This window comes from Vanellus vanellus (genome assembly GCF_965231255.1).
Source record: "Vanellus vanellus genome assembly, chromosome: 4".
Taxonomy (NCBI): Eukaryota; Metazoa; Chordata; class Aves; order Charadriiformes; family Charadriidae; genus Vanellus; species Vanellus vanellus.
In genome coordinates this window covers 78,998,643-79,014,822 of record NC_138909.1, presented here as the reverse complement: position 1 = coordinate 79,014,822, position 16,180 = coordinate 78,998,643, and the positions used below count along the sequence as shown (strand labels likewise).

The 16,180-nt window shown below is 38.1% G+C and overlaps 1 protein-coding gene across 9 annotated transcripts in view; it reads right to left on the bottom strand.

The window, feature by feature from the left end:
• SORBS2 (sorbin and SH3 domain containing 2) overlaps positions 1–16,180 on the bottom strand; it is a gene marked incomplete at its 5' end in the record, with an annotated part of 110,571 nt that overhangs the window by 40,670 nt on the left and 53,721 nt on the right. For 4 of the 9 annotated variants that reach the window (XM_082482010.1, XM_082482011.1, XM_082482012.1 and 1 more), the window contains 5 exons: positions 1,073–1,209; positions 8,334–8,512; positions 12,448–12,634; positions 13,839–13,883; positions 14,976–15,042. In XM_082482010.1, the coding sequence (XP_082338136.1) occupies positions 1,073–1,209; positions 8,334–8,512; positions 12,448–12,634; positions 13,839–13,883; positions 14,976–15,042 (615 nt within the window). Of the gene's footprint in view, positions 1–1,072; positions 1,210–8,333; positions 8,513–12,447; positions 12,635–13,838; positions 13,884–14,971; positions 15,043–16,180 lie in introns of all 9 variants that reach the window. The other 5 variants (XM_082482014.1, XM_082482016.1, XM_082482017.1 and 2 more) reach the window with 2 other exon arrangements.

The following is a 16,180-nucleotide window of genomic DNA, read 5'->3' as shown; positions in this document are numbered from 1 at the left end:
AGCTTCCACCCGTCTGGAAAGTATTCTAACCCTGTGTTAGACATTCTTCTGGGATGAAGACATTTGTTATCCTTTTCCCTAAAGATGTTAAGAGCGTGCAGGAAAGAATCTGAGCTCCATGAAGCTAAAGGGGGGGTGTGCAAAAGCAAGGGCAGGTGCATCTCCAGTCTAGTTGTTAAGGCAAAGAGGAAGTGAAACCAAGTTCTCAGTCTTGTTTGGAGGACAACGTTACGGTTTTATCCTTGTATAAAATATATAAACAGCCTTTGGTGCTTACGTCTAACGTAGCCTGCGGTACCTGCAGAAGAACTGGGAGCGCCTAGGCAACCAAAGGTGAAAAACAGGTATCGCTGACGTTTAGGTGTTTCAACCAAAGGGAGCTTTTCAGTTTACAATTTTAAACGTAAATGCTTGCAGTAGGACTAAGGTAGCATCTGTTTGCCCGAGTCCTTTTGTTTTTTTTTTTGGATCTGGCTATTTCTGAAAATTGGAGCAGAACTGAAGTGTGTTTGTTCAAGCAGGTGTCCAGTTTGAAAACAGAGTAAACCTCTATCTCTGTGTTCAGGTGCAAAATATGTATTCGGTATGTATGCATGTAAGAGAGGAAAAAAAGGAAAAAAATCTCAGTATTTACTGCCATAATCAATTTGTATATGGTTGCGTGCATTTAAATTTAGACACATTCCTTCAAGTAAAATACATGATTCGCAACTTAGCATCCGTAATGCAAACTGATGTGTTTTTCAAAAATAATCCAGCCAGATGTGAAAGATTTAGGTAGACTAGTAAACATCCCTGTTTAACGCACAGTTTGTCTTGTTCCTAAATATATACACACTACTATTTGTCTAACATGCAGTCGGTATTAAAGCTATTAAAGCCACTACTCTGGCAAGTTAAGGGTCCACTTGAAAAATAAGTTATGTGCATGAGACTACTTTATTGACCTTTCTCATAAAAAGAATCATATTAACTGTACTGGCATATGTTTGCTGAATTGGTAATTTATAAATTCCTCATTGTAAAAATATTTTTCCTAATGTTTAAATATTAATATTCTGTCCTCACTTACCGGACATCCAAACTGCAGTTCTGAAAAGAATTTATACCATGGTTCGTTTTCTAAATCTATGTCATCTGGGTTTATGCGATCAGTCTGGAGCAGTTGTGAAGGAAAAGGGAAGGAAAAGGCACACACTGAGCAAGGTGCTAGAAATGCCGTGTCACTTTATCAACAAACACACACAAACACAAAACAAATATGGGGAAAGGGATGGAATAAAATCAAAGAATGAAGACAGTATTTAAGAGAATATTCTCGTTCAAGAGCTGTCATTGACTGGTAGCTTTAACGCTTTTCTTTTTGTTGCTGTTCTTCCAATGATTGGAAGATGTTAAGTGTTTCAAAATTACTCTTTTAAAGCTAAGAAAGCTCTTTGACCACTTCTGTAAACATCCCTTCATTACTTAAGTAACTTTAATGCTACTAAAGATTCCTTGCTAAGAAGATTGCCATCTTCTTGCATAGGCAAGAAATTGCCCGGCAGCAATAAAGACATAATTTTGTCAGTATTGCTTTTGGTCATTCCTTGTGTTCTCACAATGCATGCTAATTCTGGATCTTGCTCTCTTGAAGCAAGCGCTGAGCAGAGATAAGGAATGTGCATCATGCAGGCATGAGTATATTAAAAAGCCACTTCAGCGTACAAAATGGAACGGGTATATTTTAAGTCCTATAGTCAAAAAATGGGGAAGAAAAAATTATGCATTCCATAATATCTGTTTTAGCCGTATTTTGTAATGCTTTATCTCCCGGTCTTGCTGACATAATGAAGCATTTTTTTCCACAGTGAAATACATTGTTGTCATCTGAAAATTCTCACAGCAAAGGGATAAAGTAGCAATTGAAGATAGCATTAAGAAAATTTTTCAATGAACAAAAGAATAATTCACCGATTTATTCAAGTAGCATGAAAACATGACAGTGCAAAACAGTAGAGCTCCCAATGGGATATCTTATCAACTGTAAACTTGGCTGCGTTAATTATTTTCTAAATAGCTCCAGTTCCTTTGTAGGATCTGGTGCAAGCTGTCATGCAGCACAGCACTACTCTGAACTGTTGGCTTGAAGATCTCTGAAACAGAGAAAGCCTCTTCTTAATGATATTTCTGATTTTAAAATTTGGTCCTCCGCAACTGTAATTACCAGAACTTAAACACTAATTACGGTGTGACCTAGAAAGCACTCCTCAAAGAAGAAGACAGGGTCCGGCATAAAGAATGATACTGGTGATTAAGCACGTAACGCTTTTGCCTCCGGAGTCACGCTGTCGCCAATAGACCTGAGCAATCACATACAGCTATTTCTGTTTTCTGCAAGAGATAACACCCTACTCTTCACCATTTCAGGTAATTAAACATCTTACAGCACTTTTCTTGCTGCCTTTGATGTTACTGGAACAGACTTCCAACTTTGCTCTATTGACAGGTCAACAACCCTTTTGAACTACCTTGGTCCTCACTTGTCTATGAGCTGTTCACGCAATATCTGGACACCAACTGTTGTTTTACAGATTTATCTTCACAACGGCCCTTTCAAGTAAGGGAAGTATTATTCCTGGGACCAGAGTGGGAAGTGAATACGAGTGATGAAAACCTTGCCCGTGCTCCGTAGCCTGGTTAGGAGCGAAGCTGCTCTGGAGTTTTGCCCCTACATTTCCACCATCCACAGGCATAATTCAGCACTACTGATGACAATTGTTTCAACTCGGCTGTACATACCCAAGTCTTTAGTAGAAAACCACCACTGAAATTAGTTTCATGAACTTACCAGTAAAGATTTGTGACCTTCATAGCGACTATAATTGATTTAAGAAAAAACAGGATTGTCTTCTACAGAGAGATGAAAGCATGAGGGCAAAAATCAAATTCACAATGCAGAAGATAAATTCATTATATATCAACTTGATTACCATTACAGAGAATGCTTGGCATATTCAGAGTTTTTTGTTTACCTTAAAAAAAAAAAAATCCACAATTTAGATCCGGATAATCTGAGAAGGCAGTACTAAACAATTGCTTTTCTGTTATTTCTCCAAACTAAGTTACTGACTGTTGAAATATTTAGAGCATGTTTCCACTTTTATATTACACCAATGAATTCATTTTCATGGACAATTGGGTGCACCTACATAAAGTAAATAAATCAATCCCATGAAATGCATATGGGGTGGAAATTGCAGAGCTGTCAGCCCTACAAAACCATTGATGGACCAACTGGTGTCCCTTCTTGCAGGGAGCCAGAACGCACCATCAGACCAGCTGGGCTTCCACCCAGCTAGCCAAGGAGGTAAAAATGAGAATGGTAGCTGGCTCCTCTTTTGTCTTCAAACACTCTTGCAATTAGTTGAAAGTTTAAACCCCCCTGCATTTCCACTTGTAAAAAACCCGCTAGAAATAATGTATTTTATGTAGTTTATAAGTGTTGGAGTTCTCACCCTGTAGTAGTGTGCAAATAAAATGAGAGCATAAGTAAGTATGTAAACTCCATGTACCCCAGTCCTACTTTTATTTACAGCTTGACCCACAGAGGGCAGCAAACAAAAAGAAACCAAGCACGAAAGTTTGCAAATTCGCTGCTGCCTGGCAGTCCCAGGGAGGACTGCATTCCCTGCGCTCCCGAGATCAATACACAGGCAATTGATTTCCCTTGGCTTTCAGCTTCAGTTTTGCTGATGGACCTTTTTCTATTATCTCCTCTTCTAAGAGACGTCAAATGAACAAATCATTTTGGCTTAAAAAACCGATCTTGGCTTGGTCTTACAAAGTATCTCCCAAACTGTTTGAACAGAGAATAAAAGCTGTAAGAAGGCAAATTCCCTTTTTATGACTTGTCAGTCAAACCAAGTCACGTTCTTATACTCTTAAACTTAATCTAGTCATTTAGCAACATTTTCATTACTTGTTGAAAATATACTACTAAAGACCAGTAATTATCTTCACTCTTTTTGCCATTTGCATCAGATGGTCAATGCAGCACTGTATCAATATACTCAAGTATAAAAGAACACCCATTTAAAAAAATACATCTCTGGTGTTGCCTGCAGCTTTGCCTGTGCTTGATTGGATATACACAGGTAGACACTCACAGGTAATAATCAAAATTGTGCATTTAAACTGGTGGGTTAAATGGTTCTTATACAATCTGCATGGTCAAATTAATATTTTGCATTTGCAAGTTCAGACGCCATACTGAAGCCTCTTTGGAACAATGGACTGAGATGTTTGTCATCTGTTTGGCTTTGGCATTTTATCAGATCTAAAGAAGTTTGCTTTTTCTTTTCCTTTTTCCTTTTTTCTTTTTTATGCCTACATTTAAATAGCCGTCTGCTGTGGTTTAGGCTACCATCATAGCTCCAAGTCCGTTACCAGATTGACTTAGTCTCTCCATATCTTTACAAGGAGACATATTTCTTAATGTCATATCAAAACATACCTATATGTGGAATTCCTGATTTCATTTTAAAACATGCTGAGAATTTTTTTTCAGTTGACAACATGTTCCTCAAGTAACTCAACTTACACCAAACCCACATTCTGATGACCCGCTTGAGATGTCAAAGGTGATCAAACTTGCATATTCTAAAGAAAACTTCAATTTTTCCACTACAGTAAAAATAAAACAAAACACCAACAAACAACAGATGTACATTATGGTGCAAGCCCAGTCTATTTCTGCTATTTGATAAAACAGTAATGTTTTTTAATTTATTCTGATCATGATATCCTCTTGCATATAAACTCAGTAGAATTTGTTTACTGAACATGTATAAAAAAATCTAGAACTAAAATTTAACCTGACAATTTTATCTGACTAGCACGTGCACTCTCATGTTTAGACTAAAATATCTGCTAAAAATAAAAATCTACTGCCTGTCCCAATTTTTCAGTCTTTCTTAACAGTTACACCGCTAGATTTTTCCTTACTTGCTTTACTGCAGAAATCGAGAAAAGTACATGTATGGAGGAAGTACTTCACATATACAAGATTGAAGCTAGTAAAGAATAAAAATTTAACTTCATATCCATATGAATAGGATTAAATTATCACCCTGAAATTTACTTATTCATTGAAAGCAAACATCCAGTTTAGGAAAGAAATCCATGGTTCAGATGATATTAGAGAAAAAGAAGAGAGATACAATTACATTGCAGGCATTGGAAATGGAAACATTCCTCAGACCAACTTATGTAGCACCTTAAAAAATGGGAATATTTTACGGGCTTATTGAAATGGGAAAAAAAGCAGCTGCCACATCGTTGCTTGGCAGACTACTCAACAGCTTAATGTCACTTACTTGTAGTTGTAATCTCAAAGCACCAACCCAAGCCCCCCTTTTTTGTTGATGTTTTCTACCCTTACACATCCAAATTACAGAAGAAAAAACATTAATTTCCTGTTTCATGACAGAAGGCTGCTACACGATACTGCAGCTTGAAATTACACTCATCTTTTTATATCCATAACAAAGATAATAATCTATGCCTAGCCAATCTAACCACGTAATGTGTATTACTAGGTCATTTTTTCAGGTTTATTATTTCTTACATTCTTCTGATCTACTGAATGAGAATCTGCTGAATAATATTTCCCACGAAATGTTAGTTTTACATTGAATCTCATTTTATTACACGCTTCCCACGTTTCTAATTTCCACATTAATCACAACTGATTCCAATGTTGTATCTAAGTCAATAATGGGAACGTTGATCTTTTAAACCTCCTCTGTCCTGTTCAGTATCATAAAAGGTAGTCATAAATATCTTTTTTTCTTTTTTCTTCAGATCATTTTGCCATCAAAACTGCAATTCTGTAGACACGGAAATGATTTAATTTCAGCAAAAAAAATAAAGACTTGGAGTGTTGGAGAACTCCCTTTGACTTTTTTGGTTTTAGCAAAACCGATAAAGTAAGGATTTCTAGTTCAGGTGTTATAAATGTCCATCTTTTACAATATTAATAAACTATTTATTTTTATATTCCATATTTTCATTAGTATTTTCTTTCAGAATCATCGGAACAATTTTTCAGACATTAAAAATCAAATCTTTAGAGATTATCAAGATGAAAGACTTAACTCATGCAATACTGACACCACTGAGAATTGGGAGTTTTCATCTGCCTTTGGAACTAATACAATGATTATAGACGTTAGCTTTTTGTAGAGACACAGAAAAATCTCTTGACCTACTCTGCTGACCATCACTTAACAAGTCATGAGTTGTACTTTCCATATGCCATTCAGTGAACACAAGGATAGCAAATGAAACCAAGTCTTTTTCTTTTGGTAACACGGTCCAAATAAAGCTGAACATCATCTTTATCGACAGCAGAAATTCCACACTGATAATACTGGGCTAGCTTACTCCAACTATTTTTATACCGGTTAATAACGTTGCACTAGTGTCAGCATAAGTTTCAGCTCTTGTATTCTGCATTCATTCCTCTTATCCAATCTTTTACAGCTCTGAATTATAAATAAACAAAAAATCTCTCCATTCTGCCCATGAATATTATTTCCTCAGCTTTTTCAATTTATTCTACAAAGAGAGGTTTCCTTGTATTTACATCAGCTAAATCTAAACTTCTAGTCTAAGTTTTAGATGATAAAAGTGTGGCCGTGCCCTTGCCAGATGCTGCTCGGTAAGTCCAATGTGACTAAGGCTTTTCTGCATGAAAATATTTTAAGGACCAAGCAAAGCTCAAAGTCCAACCTCTTGACTGAGAACAAAAATAAAATGCATAAGCAAGTTAAAGAAAAAAGGTTCAGGAACAGTGAGCAAAGCTTACTTTTTTCTCATTTCATTAGTTTGCTAAAATTGAAAACTTGTATCTATGGTCATCGACATCAGCACTGCAATTCCTATATGAATTTTTTTTTCACATTACATTAGCAGAAAATGTAATTTATTAGAAAAGTGAGCCCATTCTTGAAGCATTACTGTAATTTTATTATTTTTAACTTGAATCTGCTGTTATTCTTTGGCATTGGGAAGGCTGGTAAATGGCCTCAGCGTGTACAATGCAGCCATGGCAATCAAAAAAGTGCTCAGAATAAATGCCATCACCTTTTAAATAAAAGTATTTGCTAAGTTCAGCTTCACAATAACTACTAAATCCCATTTAATTATATTGATTTACTAGCAGTTCACCTAGAAATGCCAATTTCCTCTTTGAAAAATGCATCAGTTCCGCAAGAACTTAATTTCACAGAAACACAGCTTAGTATTTTCTAGCTAACAAAAATTATATTCCCGCAAAAACCACTAAAACACAAGGGAAAGGTGCTTAGTACAGCCTTTTCACACTGTTGACACACCACATATTCTGGAATTCAATTATTTGCTTAATTTATTTTAAATAAGTAAAATAAATTACGTGAACAAGCATGTAATACAGTAATACAGAAGCAAATAATAATCCAGTATTGATTACATAAACCCCTTCTTTAAAACCGGACTCCCTCAACCATTTCAACCTCAAAGTAAAAGCCCAAGACAAGAAAATATTGCCATTGATACACAAGAGTTTTCCTGAAATAAGAAAGTACTGAGACAGCATAAAGGTAATTTAAAAAGGCTCAGAGAACGTGTCTTTCAGGAAATGAAAATTACTGTTAATGGTCATTTTGCATGCATTAAGCGTAGCTTTACCAGACATGCTTTTGAAAAAAATCCACGACTGCGATCGTTATTCAGAAAGCAGGAATAAAGACTTCTAATTACACGTTAGTGTACTCTCAGTAATCACAGAGTAATTGCGGCTGGAAAGGACCTCCAGAGGTCACCTAGTCCAACCTCCTGCTGAAAGCAGGTCTAATCAGATCAGGTTGCTCAGGGCCGTGTGCAGGTGAGTCTTGGCCACCTCCAGAAATGGAGATTCCAGAAACTCTCTGGGCAACCTGGACCAGTATTTGACCAAAATCTCCTTAAGGGTACAATTAGGCATATCCTGAAAACACAAGTAGTTTATTTTTATGCATTCATTAATCAGCTATTATACGTGCTGTTAATACTACTGAAAATGAGTGCTGGAGACACATGCCAATTAGAAGAAGCAGTTGCCATTAATTCACAGTTTTGCTCATCATCCATTAGGTTTGCAAAGTGGTGGTTTGATTTCTTGGAAATACCAGAAGATCTAAGTTTAGCAAAGAAGGCAAACTCACATTTTCAACACAATCATCAGAAAAGAGCAAAAACAAATTGCTGCAAAATCACATTTGAAAAAGGACCTTCAGTATTCATCTAAGTAGTTATAATCAGTAGTAAACAATAAAAAGATGACCTCTCACCAAACCTCTTTACTGTATTAGCCATGTCACTCGTGTGTCTTACCGGTCTTTCATGTTCAAGGATTGATGACTTTCCCGGCTCGTATTCAAAAATACTTCTTGGTTCAGAACGGAACTTGCGGGTATCTACCTTTCTGTCAGGGGGATCCCAGTCATTTCTAAATAACAAACATGAGCAATTGAGTTAATTTACTATCATTGCCATCTGCTTTACAGGTCTCTGAGAGAGAAACACACAGATACAAATGAACTTCAGCATAGCTTCTCTTTCCAGATCTCAGTTGTGAAACGTCTGGCCTGGCACACCAATGTTTTAACCACTGTATCACCTTAACCATGGAGTGCACCCTCAGCAAGTTTGCAGAAGACACCAAGCTGAGTGGTGAGGTTGACATACTTGATGGATGGGATGCCATCCAGAGGGACCTGGACAGGCTGGAGAAGTGGGCCCATGTGAACCTCATGAGGTTCAATAAGGCTAAGTGCAGGGTCCTGCACCCGGGTTTGGGCAACCCCCAGTATAAATACAGGCTGGGGGATGGAGAGACTGAGAGCAGCCCTGCTGAGAGGGACTTGGGGGTACTGGTGGATGAGAAGCTCAACATAAGCTGGCAATGTGCACTCACAGCCCAGAAAGCCAACCCCATCCCGGGCTGCATCCCCAGCAGCGTGGCCAGCAGGGCGAGGGAGGGGATTCTGCACCTCTGCTCCACTCTGGGGAGACCCCACCTGCAGTGCTGCCTCCAGCTCTGGGGTCCCAACGCAAGAAGGACATGGACCTGTTGGAGGAGGTCCAGAGGAGGCCACAAAGATGATCAGAGGGCTGGAGCCCCTCTGCTGTGAGGACAGGCTGAGAGAGTTGGGGTTGTTCAGCCTGGAGAAGTCTCCAGAAGACCTTATTGTGGCCTTTCAGTACCTAAGGCTTATAAGAAAGCTGGGGAGGGATGCTTTATCAGGGCCTGTAGTGATAGGACAAGTGGTAATGGCTTTAAACTAAAAGAGGGAAGACTCAAACTAGTTATCAGGAAGAAATTTTTTACACTGAGGGTGGTGAAACCCTGGCCCAGGTTGTGCAGAGAGGTTGTAGATGTTCCACCCCTGGAAACATTCCAGGTCAGGTTGGACGTGGCTCTGAGCAACCTGATCTAGTTGGAGATGTCCCTACTCATGGCAGGGGGGTTGGACTAGATGGCCTTTAAAGTCTCCTTCCAACCCAAACTATTCTATGATTCTATGATTAACCTGTTCACAGCAGGTATATTCAGTACAACAGGAAAAATACTTGGGATGTCCAGCCTACGTGATTGCTCACTCTTTTGTGAACTGGTAGACTTCCCTGATATATTGTGTCAAAATACCATGACATGCCTTCTCAAATTGCAAATTTCCTATACTTGTTTCATGCACTATACTAATATAGGCAAGTGGTAGACAGTTTTGTCATCACACAATATGATAGTAAGTCCGTACTGAAAAAGTTACAGAATTTTCTGAGAAAAAAAAAATAAGGAATTTTTTAAAAGACAGTGTGAAAATCGAATAGATGCTCCTTATCCTGATCTGTAGTAGAACTGCTCCTGAATGTCCTTGTAAGCAGTATCCTGTTCCCACTTAAATTTGAATAGATAAACAAGAACAAGAATTCGGCAGTTGATGTTGGGACAGTAATTTAGCCATTTTCTCTCCAATTATAAATTTGCTGTCAATTTAATAGCGCTATGCAAAGAATAAAAAGTAACCCCACTAACTCTATTTTTCAGTAATCTACCGTGTTATATCAATAGCTTCCTACACATTTTGGGAGGATAGTTAGCTAGTTACATCACAGTGAGAGTTACCTTTCCATGGAAGTTTTCGTAGTCATTACTCACATTGCATTTAGAAAAGTGTAGCTCATACATCTTCTTATTTATCTCTGTGTAAAATGCCCCACCGGGAACTCAAAGAACGGGGGAAAGGAAAGGGGAAACCCTATTCAGCTATTGCCTGTATTTACAACAAGAAAGAGCATACACGGATTAAACTCTGTCAGCCCTATCTGCCTTTCTGATGTGACTCGGTTTGATGTGACCTGACATCATAAGGCACACGTCACATGCCTTAAAAGAAAAGTCTACGGAGTAACTTTTGTTTACACTATGTTTGTGAGCGCAATTTCTGGCACACAGACACCTCTGTTTATAAAATGCCCTACATTTCAAGGGAAGTAGTTCTACGTGGCTGTATCGTTTATTTTCACTGAGGAAAAAATTAAGTTCAGAGCAGAAAAGGTTGTGGTTTTTGAGAACGAACAGGAAAATGGAAAGGTTCTGATCAAGTTGCATCATCCTGCAAGTCACTGAAGAAGAAAAGATGCTGCTGAGATTCTGATTCACGCTCAGTTCACTTAATTTACAACGTTTAGCCCGTAATCCCTAATGGACTATGTTAATGCAAACCGTATCTTGCCTCCCAGCCATAAAACTGCGATACACATGGACCTAAGCCTCTTATGTGAGATTTTAAATACTCAGGCTTTATAGGCAATTAAAAAAAAAGAATCTCCCAATGGCAGGAAAAGATTGACAAGCTGTAGCTGTCGGCAGCAGGCAAAGCATAACTAACGTGGCATCCCCTGGCCTGGAGAACACAGATTTCCATTGCCTGTCTTATCATGCGGGAGATTAAAAGGAGAGGCTAAACAACCAAATTCAGCGCTGAAGCAGTTATTTCCAAGCTTGACAAAAGGAACTGTAACAGGCCTCAGTTTCTGTGACCGAGGCATTTGGCCTAGCACAGGATGATGACTCAGAACTTCAGAGATCAAAGCTAAGCAGATCCACGTTTTGGTGCCTTTGCAAACAAAATCTACACTTCCGTATGACAGGCTAAGAAAATTCAAACCTTTGGTAGCCCAACTCTAACCCCTGGCATTTCCTCTTGACAGCCTGCCCTCAACAACAGGAGCAACCAAAATCAGTAACCATCGAGAAATCTCATTTTCCTCTGCAATACGTGTATTTGCTGGATTGCCTTCTGGATTGCCGCTACCTATAAATTTTTCAAAAAGCCATAGTCATGGTCTTAATTTTAAACACTTAGTATGCTCTTTTCTCTTAATATTTTATGCAAACTGCAAATTACTTGAAACTGCTCATTATAATTCAAATTCTACATATAAAAATGTTTACAATGTCCAAGCTGACAAAATGGGCAAATTCTGCTTTGTTACTTGAGCGTAACCGAGAGAGGTTGGATTGTAGCCACAAATGGATTAAAAAATGACCCTTTTAATGTATAAAATACATACGTAGATACACATACACACAAAAATGTGTAATAACATAATATTATATTAACATGTAGTGTTCACGAATGTAAACACTAAAAGAAAAAGCTTTGTGCTTGATGTAGTAGCTACAGATATGCTTGAAGAGTCTTTGCGCTTTGCATGTTTTTATCAGAATGATAAGCGTTTCCTTCCTGAGTTATTAGGTAGTAACATTTTCCAGGCTGGACTCTAACCACTGGGATCTCATTTTGTGGAACAAGTTTGAAGCTGGAAAACCATGAGAAAACCGAAATGCCCCTTTAATCTGTAAACACCTTCTTGGTCAACCAAAACGGAGAGGGAGATTTAAAAAATGGGGATATAAAGCACTTTTGAGCTCTGGGGAAACGTGGGTTGACAGCTACACTCTTACCGTTTTGCTGTTCCCTGAATTTCAATTTACAACATCGTTTAGATCCTTTCTCTTTGCTACTGGATACCATAAATGGCCTTTCCTACTCAGACATTATTCGAGACAGCTGCCAGAGCATGGACTGTTCTGAAACACGAGTAGCACAATCCTGCTTATGAGAATGAAATTCTTAAATGCTCATGGTGGTATCACTTCTTAAGAACAAGCGCTTCTTTAGCACATTGAAGAAATGGCAGGACCATGCATGATGCTCACACTGCTGATGAAGATCGCCCCTCAACACCTCACTGTCCCTTGAACAAAGCCCTTAAAGTCATATTATTCTATAGCTGCTATTTTATCCTTTGTGATATCCTGTAATTGGACTACTGTATGTACGAAGAACACTTTTTGAAAATACGTTAACTTACTTTTCTGGTGTAGACCTTTCCCTCAGACGATGTGGTGGGACCGGAGGTGGCACATGTGGAGGTGGTAAAGGGGATGAGACCTTAAAGGCATCGGAGCTACTGTCAGAAGCGCTTTTAGACAATGGTCTGTACGTCTGCGTCTTTGCAGCTGGGTGTGCCTGAGCAGAGAAGGACGGACTGTAGCTACCTAACATAAAACAAAAGCAGAAATAGTCACAACTTCAGCATGAGTTTTAATAAAACACAACACGGAACGCTACAAGAACCCACCGTTACCCAATAAAGCTGCAAGGTTACAAAAATGTGCAAATGCATTTTTAAATGCTGTGTAATACGTAGCTCATTGGAATATTTTGTGTATATTTCTATACAAAAATACAAACACGGAGATAAAGTGTAGTATAGTTAAAATAAATTAACGATTAATTAACGACTGGGGGGGAGAAGTTAATGGCTGTATGTATCCATCAGAGCTGTTAATGATAGCCTGTTAGTAATCCCCAGGCTTGTCCTGCCTCTCACTGCTTCCATGTTCAGAAGGAAGAGAAGTGGCTGGAAACGCACATTGATTTTAATTGTTTTAATAATTGCTGTTAGTCTAGGACAACTAGGCAATAGCATCTCTTGAAAGGGATCACAAGAGTCCAAACAGGTCTCAAACAACTGACCCACAACAAATGCTCTCAACAGCACACAAAAAGGCAGCATGAGAGCATGTCAAATGCAGCAAACGCTGAAATGGAAGAATTTTGAATGGCACTTTTGCACAAGGCACTATGGGGTTTTTTTTTTTGCCCATGTACTCTTTCACACTGTCACTTTTGTTCTTTTAAATAATCTTACCACATTGCATAATCTTCTGAAAGAGACAACAATTACATATCTATTAGATGAATATGTCTTTCTTGCAGCTAAATAACATCACCACCAGTGCCTATTGCAAAAATGAACAAGATCATAAACCAGTCATCTTTATTAGCCACTCTTATTGCATATTTTTAAAAGGTGTTTTCAGTACAACCTTTTTGTCTTCCCATCTATGTAATTAGCATTTGTACTTTCACACTTTACATTTTGATAAGGAAAGGCTGCGCTTCTCACAATCACCAGTGAAACGAAACGCTACGTAATCAGAAACGACAGTGCTACAATATAGCCCATCTGCAGCAGGAGACCCACAGCTGCAATTCATTTCTGTGGTAAGAATGAAACCAAAATTAAACTTTGTTTCATTTGGGAAAAAAGGCATGAAAAAACACCAACTGAGATCAAGCAAGACAATAAAAAGTGTTTATGTAAGCATCATAAAAGCAAGCATGAATAGTTAACTACCCCTGTTACTTGCTGACATTAACAAAAGACTCATTTGGAAGTGAGGGAATAATTCCTACCAGTACCGTATGCATATGCAGTATTATACATGTCTGTGTCGTCATCTACAAAAAGAAATACACGTGTTACAGCAGTGCAATTCGTGCCAGTTTATCACAGCAATGCAGCTTTGGTTTTGCAAATACAAACAGAAGACTGGCAGGCAATCAAGTGCTGTATTTCTTTTCCTCATCTCATAGGTGTTTTCTGAAGACTCTCTTTTCCCATTATACTTACCATAGGCTATTTTTACCACCTTATCGGTAAAATGGTATCTTCTTGGCATGTCACCCATATTGTGTACTTACTGGTTAGCACCAAAATTGCAAATTACAGCTTTTTGTCTGGTCTTCTCTCTTCCCCAAGCTCAAGTTCTTCCTTTTGTCAGCTCTCCTCTACTAGAGACTATGAATAAGTTGTTCCTATCACAAAATATCTACTATGTGACTAGTGTTCAAAACAGATCTTGTAAGCCAAACCTTTCCTGCTTACATTTTTTATTCTCCCACTAATTCCGTATGACCACACCGAAGGCGAGCTCTAGCTCAGGCAAATAAAGCCTCCTCCCTTCCGGAGGCGTAACGAACATAACTGCCGGTTAGACCGTTTCTTAACATCCTCGGTGACAATCGTGATACAGGATGTTAACCCTAATGCTAGTAATGTCACCAAAGCTCCATTTCAGCAAAACCAAATAAGACATTCTATCAAAAAAATGCAATTCAGACAGAAAATGTATCCTCGAAACAGCCTGTTAACGAGCCCATGCTGTTCTAACACATGAACTCTCCAGAAGACAGCCGGTACGGTAGGAGATTTAGAGTGGCCAATATCTCATCTTTTAAACAGGAGATGAGGATCACTTCACTGAGCTCCCCAGCGACATGGAATCATACTGGTTGCACACCTATTCTAATCACTTCAATTTTTATTTAGTTTTAGTAATAAAATAAACCCAGTAGAAATTTCCAGCCTTTAGCAGAGGAAAATACCTCTCTCTGCAGTAAAATCTATCATCAAATTTACCCATTTGATTTGATTCATTATCTGACACTTAGTGAACACTTATATTTTCACATAGTGGATGATCAAAATGCAGAAAAGCGCATTTTTTCATACCACTGAGAACCAGCCAGCCAAGACAAAAGCATACGTACCGGGCTTATGAACCATATGGATTTGCTTGAACATTGTCTTGTACCAATCCTTCGGCCTGTCGACTGTCTAAACAAAATACAGTTTTTAACAATTAACAAAAAAAAACCCCAAAAAACCTGTGTGTACAGATCTGATCAGACATTTAATGTTATTCTGGACACAAAGACTATTATGTTTTGCCCCCTATTTAATATAATAATTTTCATAGCATCTATTTCAAATAGTGTATTTATGTTTTTCATCTCGGAATTCCTGTAACAAGTTCTGGAAGACACTGAAGACTGAGTCAGTTTTGGACTCTGATCTCGGAGGGTAGAACGGTTAGGAATGGAGGAACTAGTGCCAGATCAAGAGTTTATCTACTATATTTGACAAGGGTGAATGCTAGATACTTTACAGGAAAATACAAACACCTCAGCAATTACAAGCATGTAAGAAGAGCTTCTTTTGAACTCCTGGCAATTTCCAACTCAAATTATCTTCAAAATGTAATTGTTAAATAATGCAGTAAAACTTTGGAAAAGAGAAATAAGAGAAGAGAAAAGAATTAAGACAACAATATCTTTAAGAGTTAATGTTTGGATTGAAAACAAACAATATATCCTTTTATCAATTTCAAATCCCCTTTCCAGGCAATTGAATTTTAACTTATTTTTCTATTTTAAGAGAAGTGAATAAAATACACCTTTCAATAACCACTCATTAAATTACATTTATCCTTACCTTTGTATACTAAGCAATCCCAAAGTTCCTAACCTCTCCTCCTATCAACATTTGTTCGTGCTTCTAATTATTTTTATCTCTTACTCTTCCGCATTTTCTCTTTTGCTGCAATTTTCTTTGAGATATGACGATAATATTTCAGAAAAGGAGATAGCACAAATGCAAACATGCTTTCAGTATTGTTATTATTATTATTAGGTCCTAAAATCCTACTTGTTCCACTGTAGTCAGAAAAGTGAAAGTTTCAATGCAGATGTACAAAATTATCGTCAAACCTCATGGTGCACAGGGATAATTCAAAAGACCCCTCTTGATGTGCCTTATCTTGCATCAGCCAATGCTAAACCTGCCATCACCCTGCCCTCTCCTCTTTACCATGAAAAGTGAAAAACCACAAGTTCTTCTCAACAAAATAACTGACAGATCTGAGTGTGTTCACCCGGCTCCATGCCATCTTGAGTGAATCACGCTTTTGCCCTAA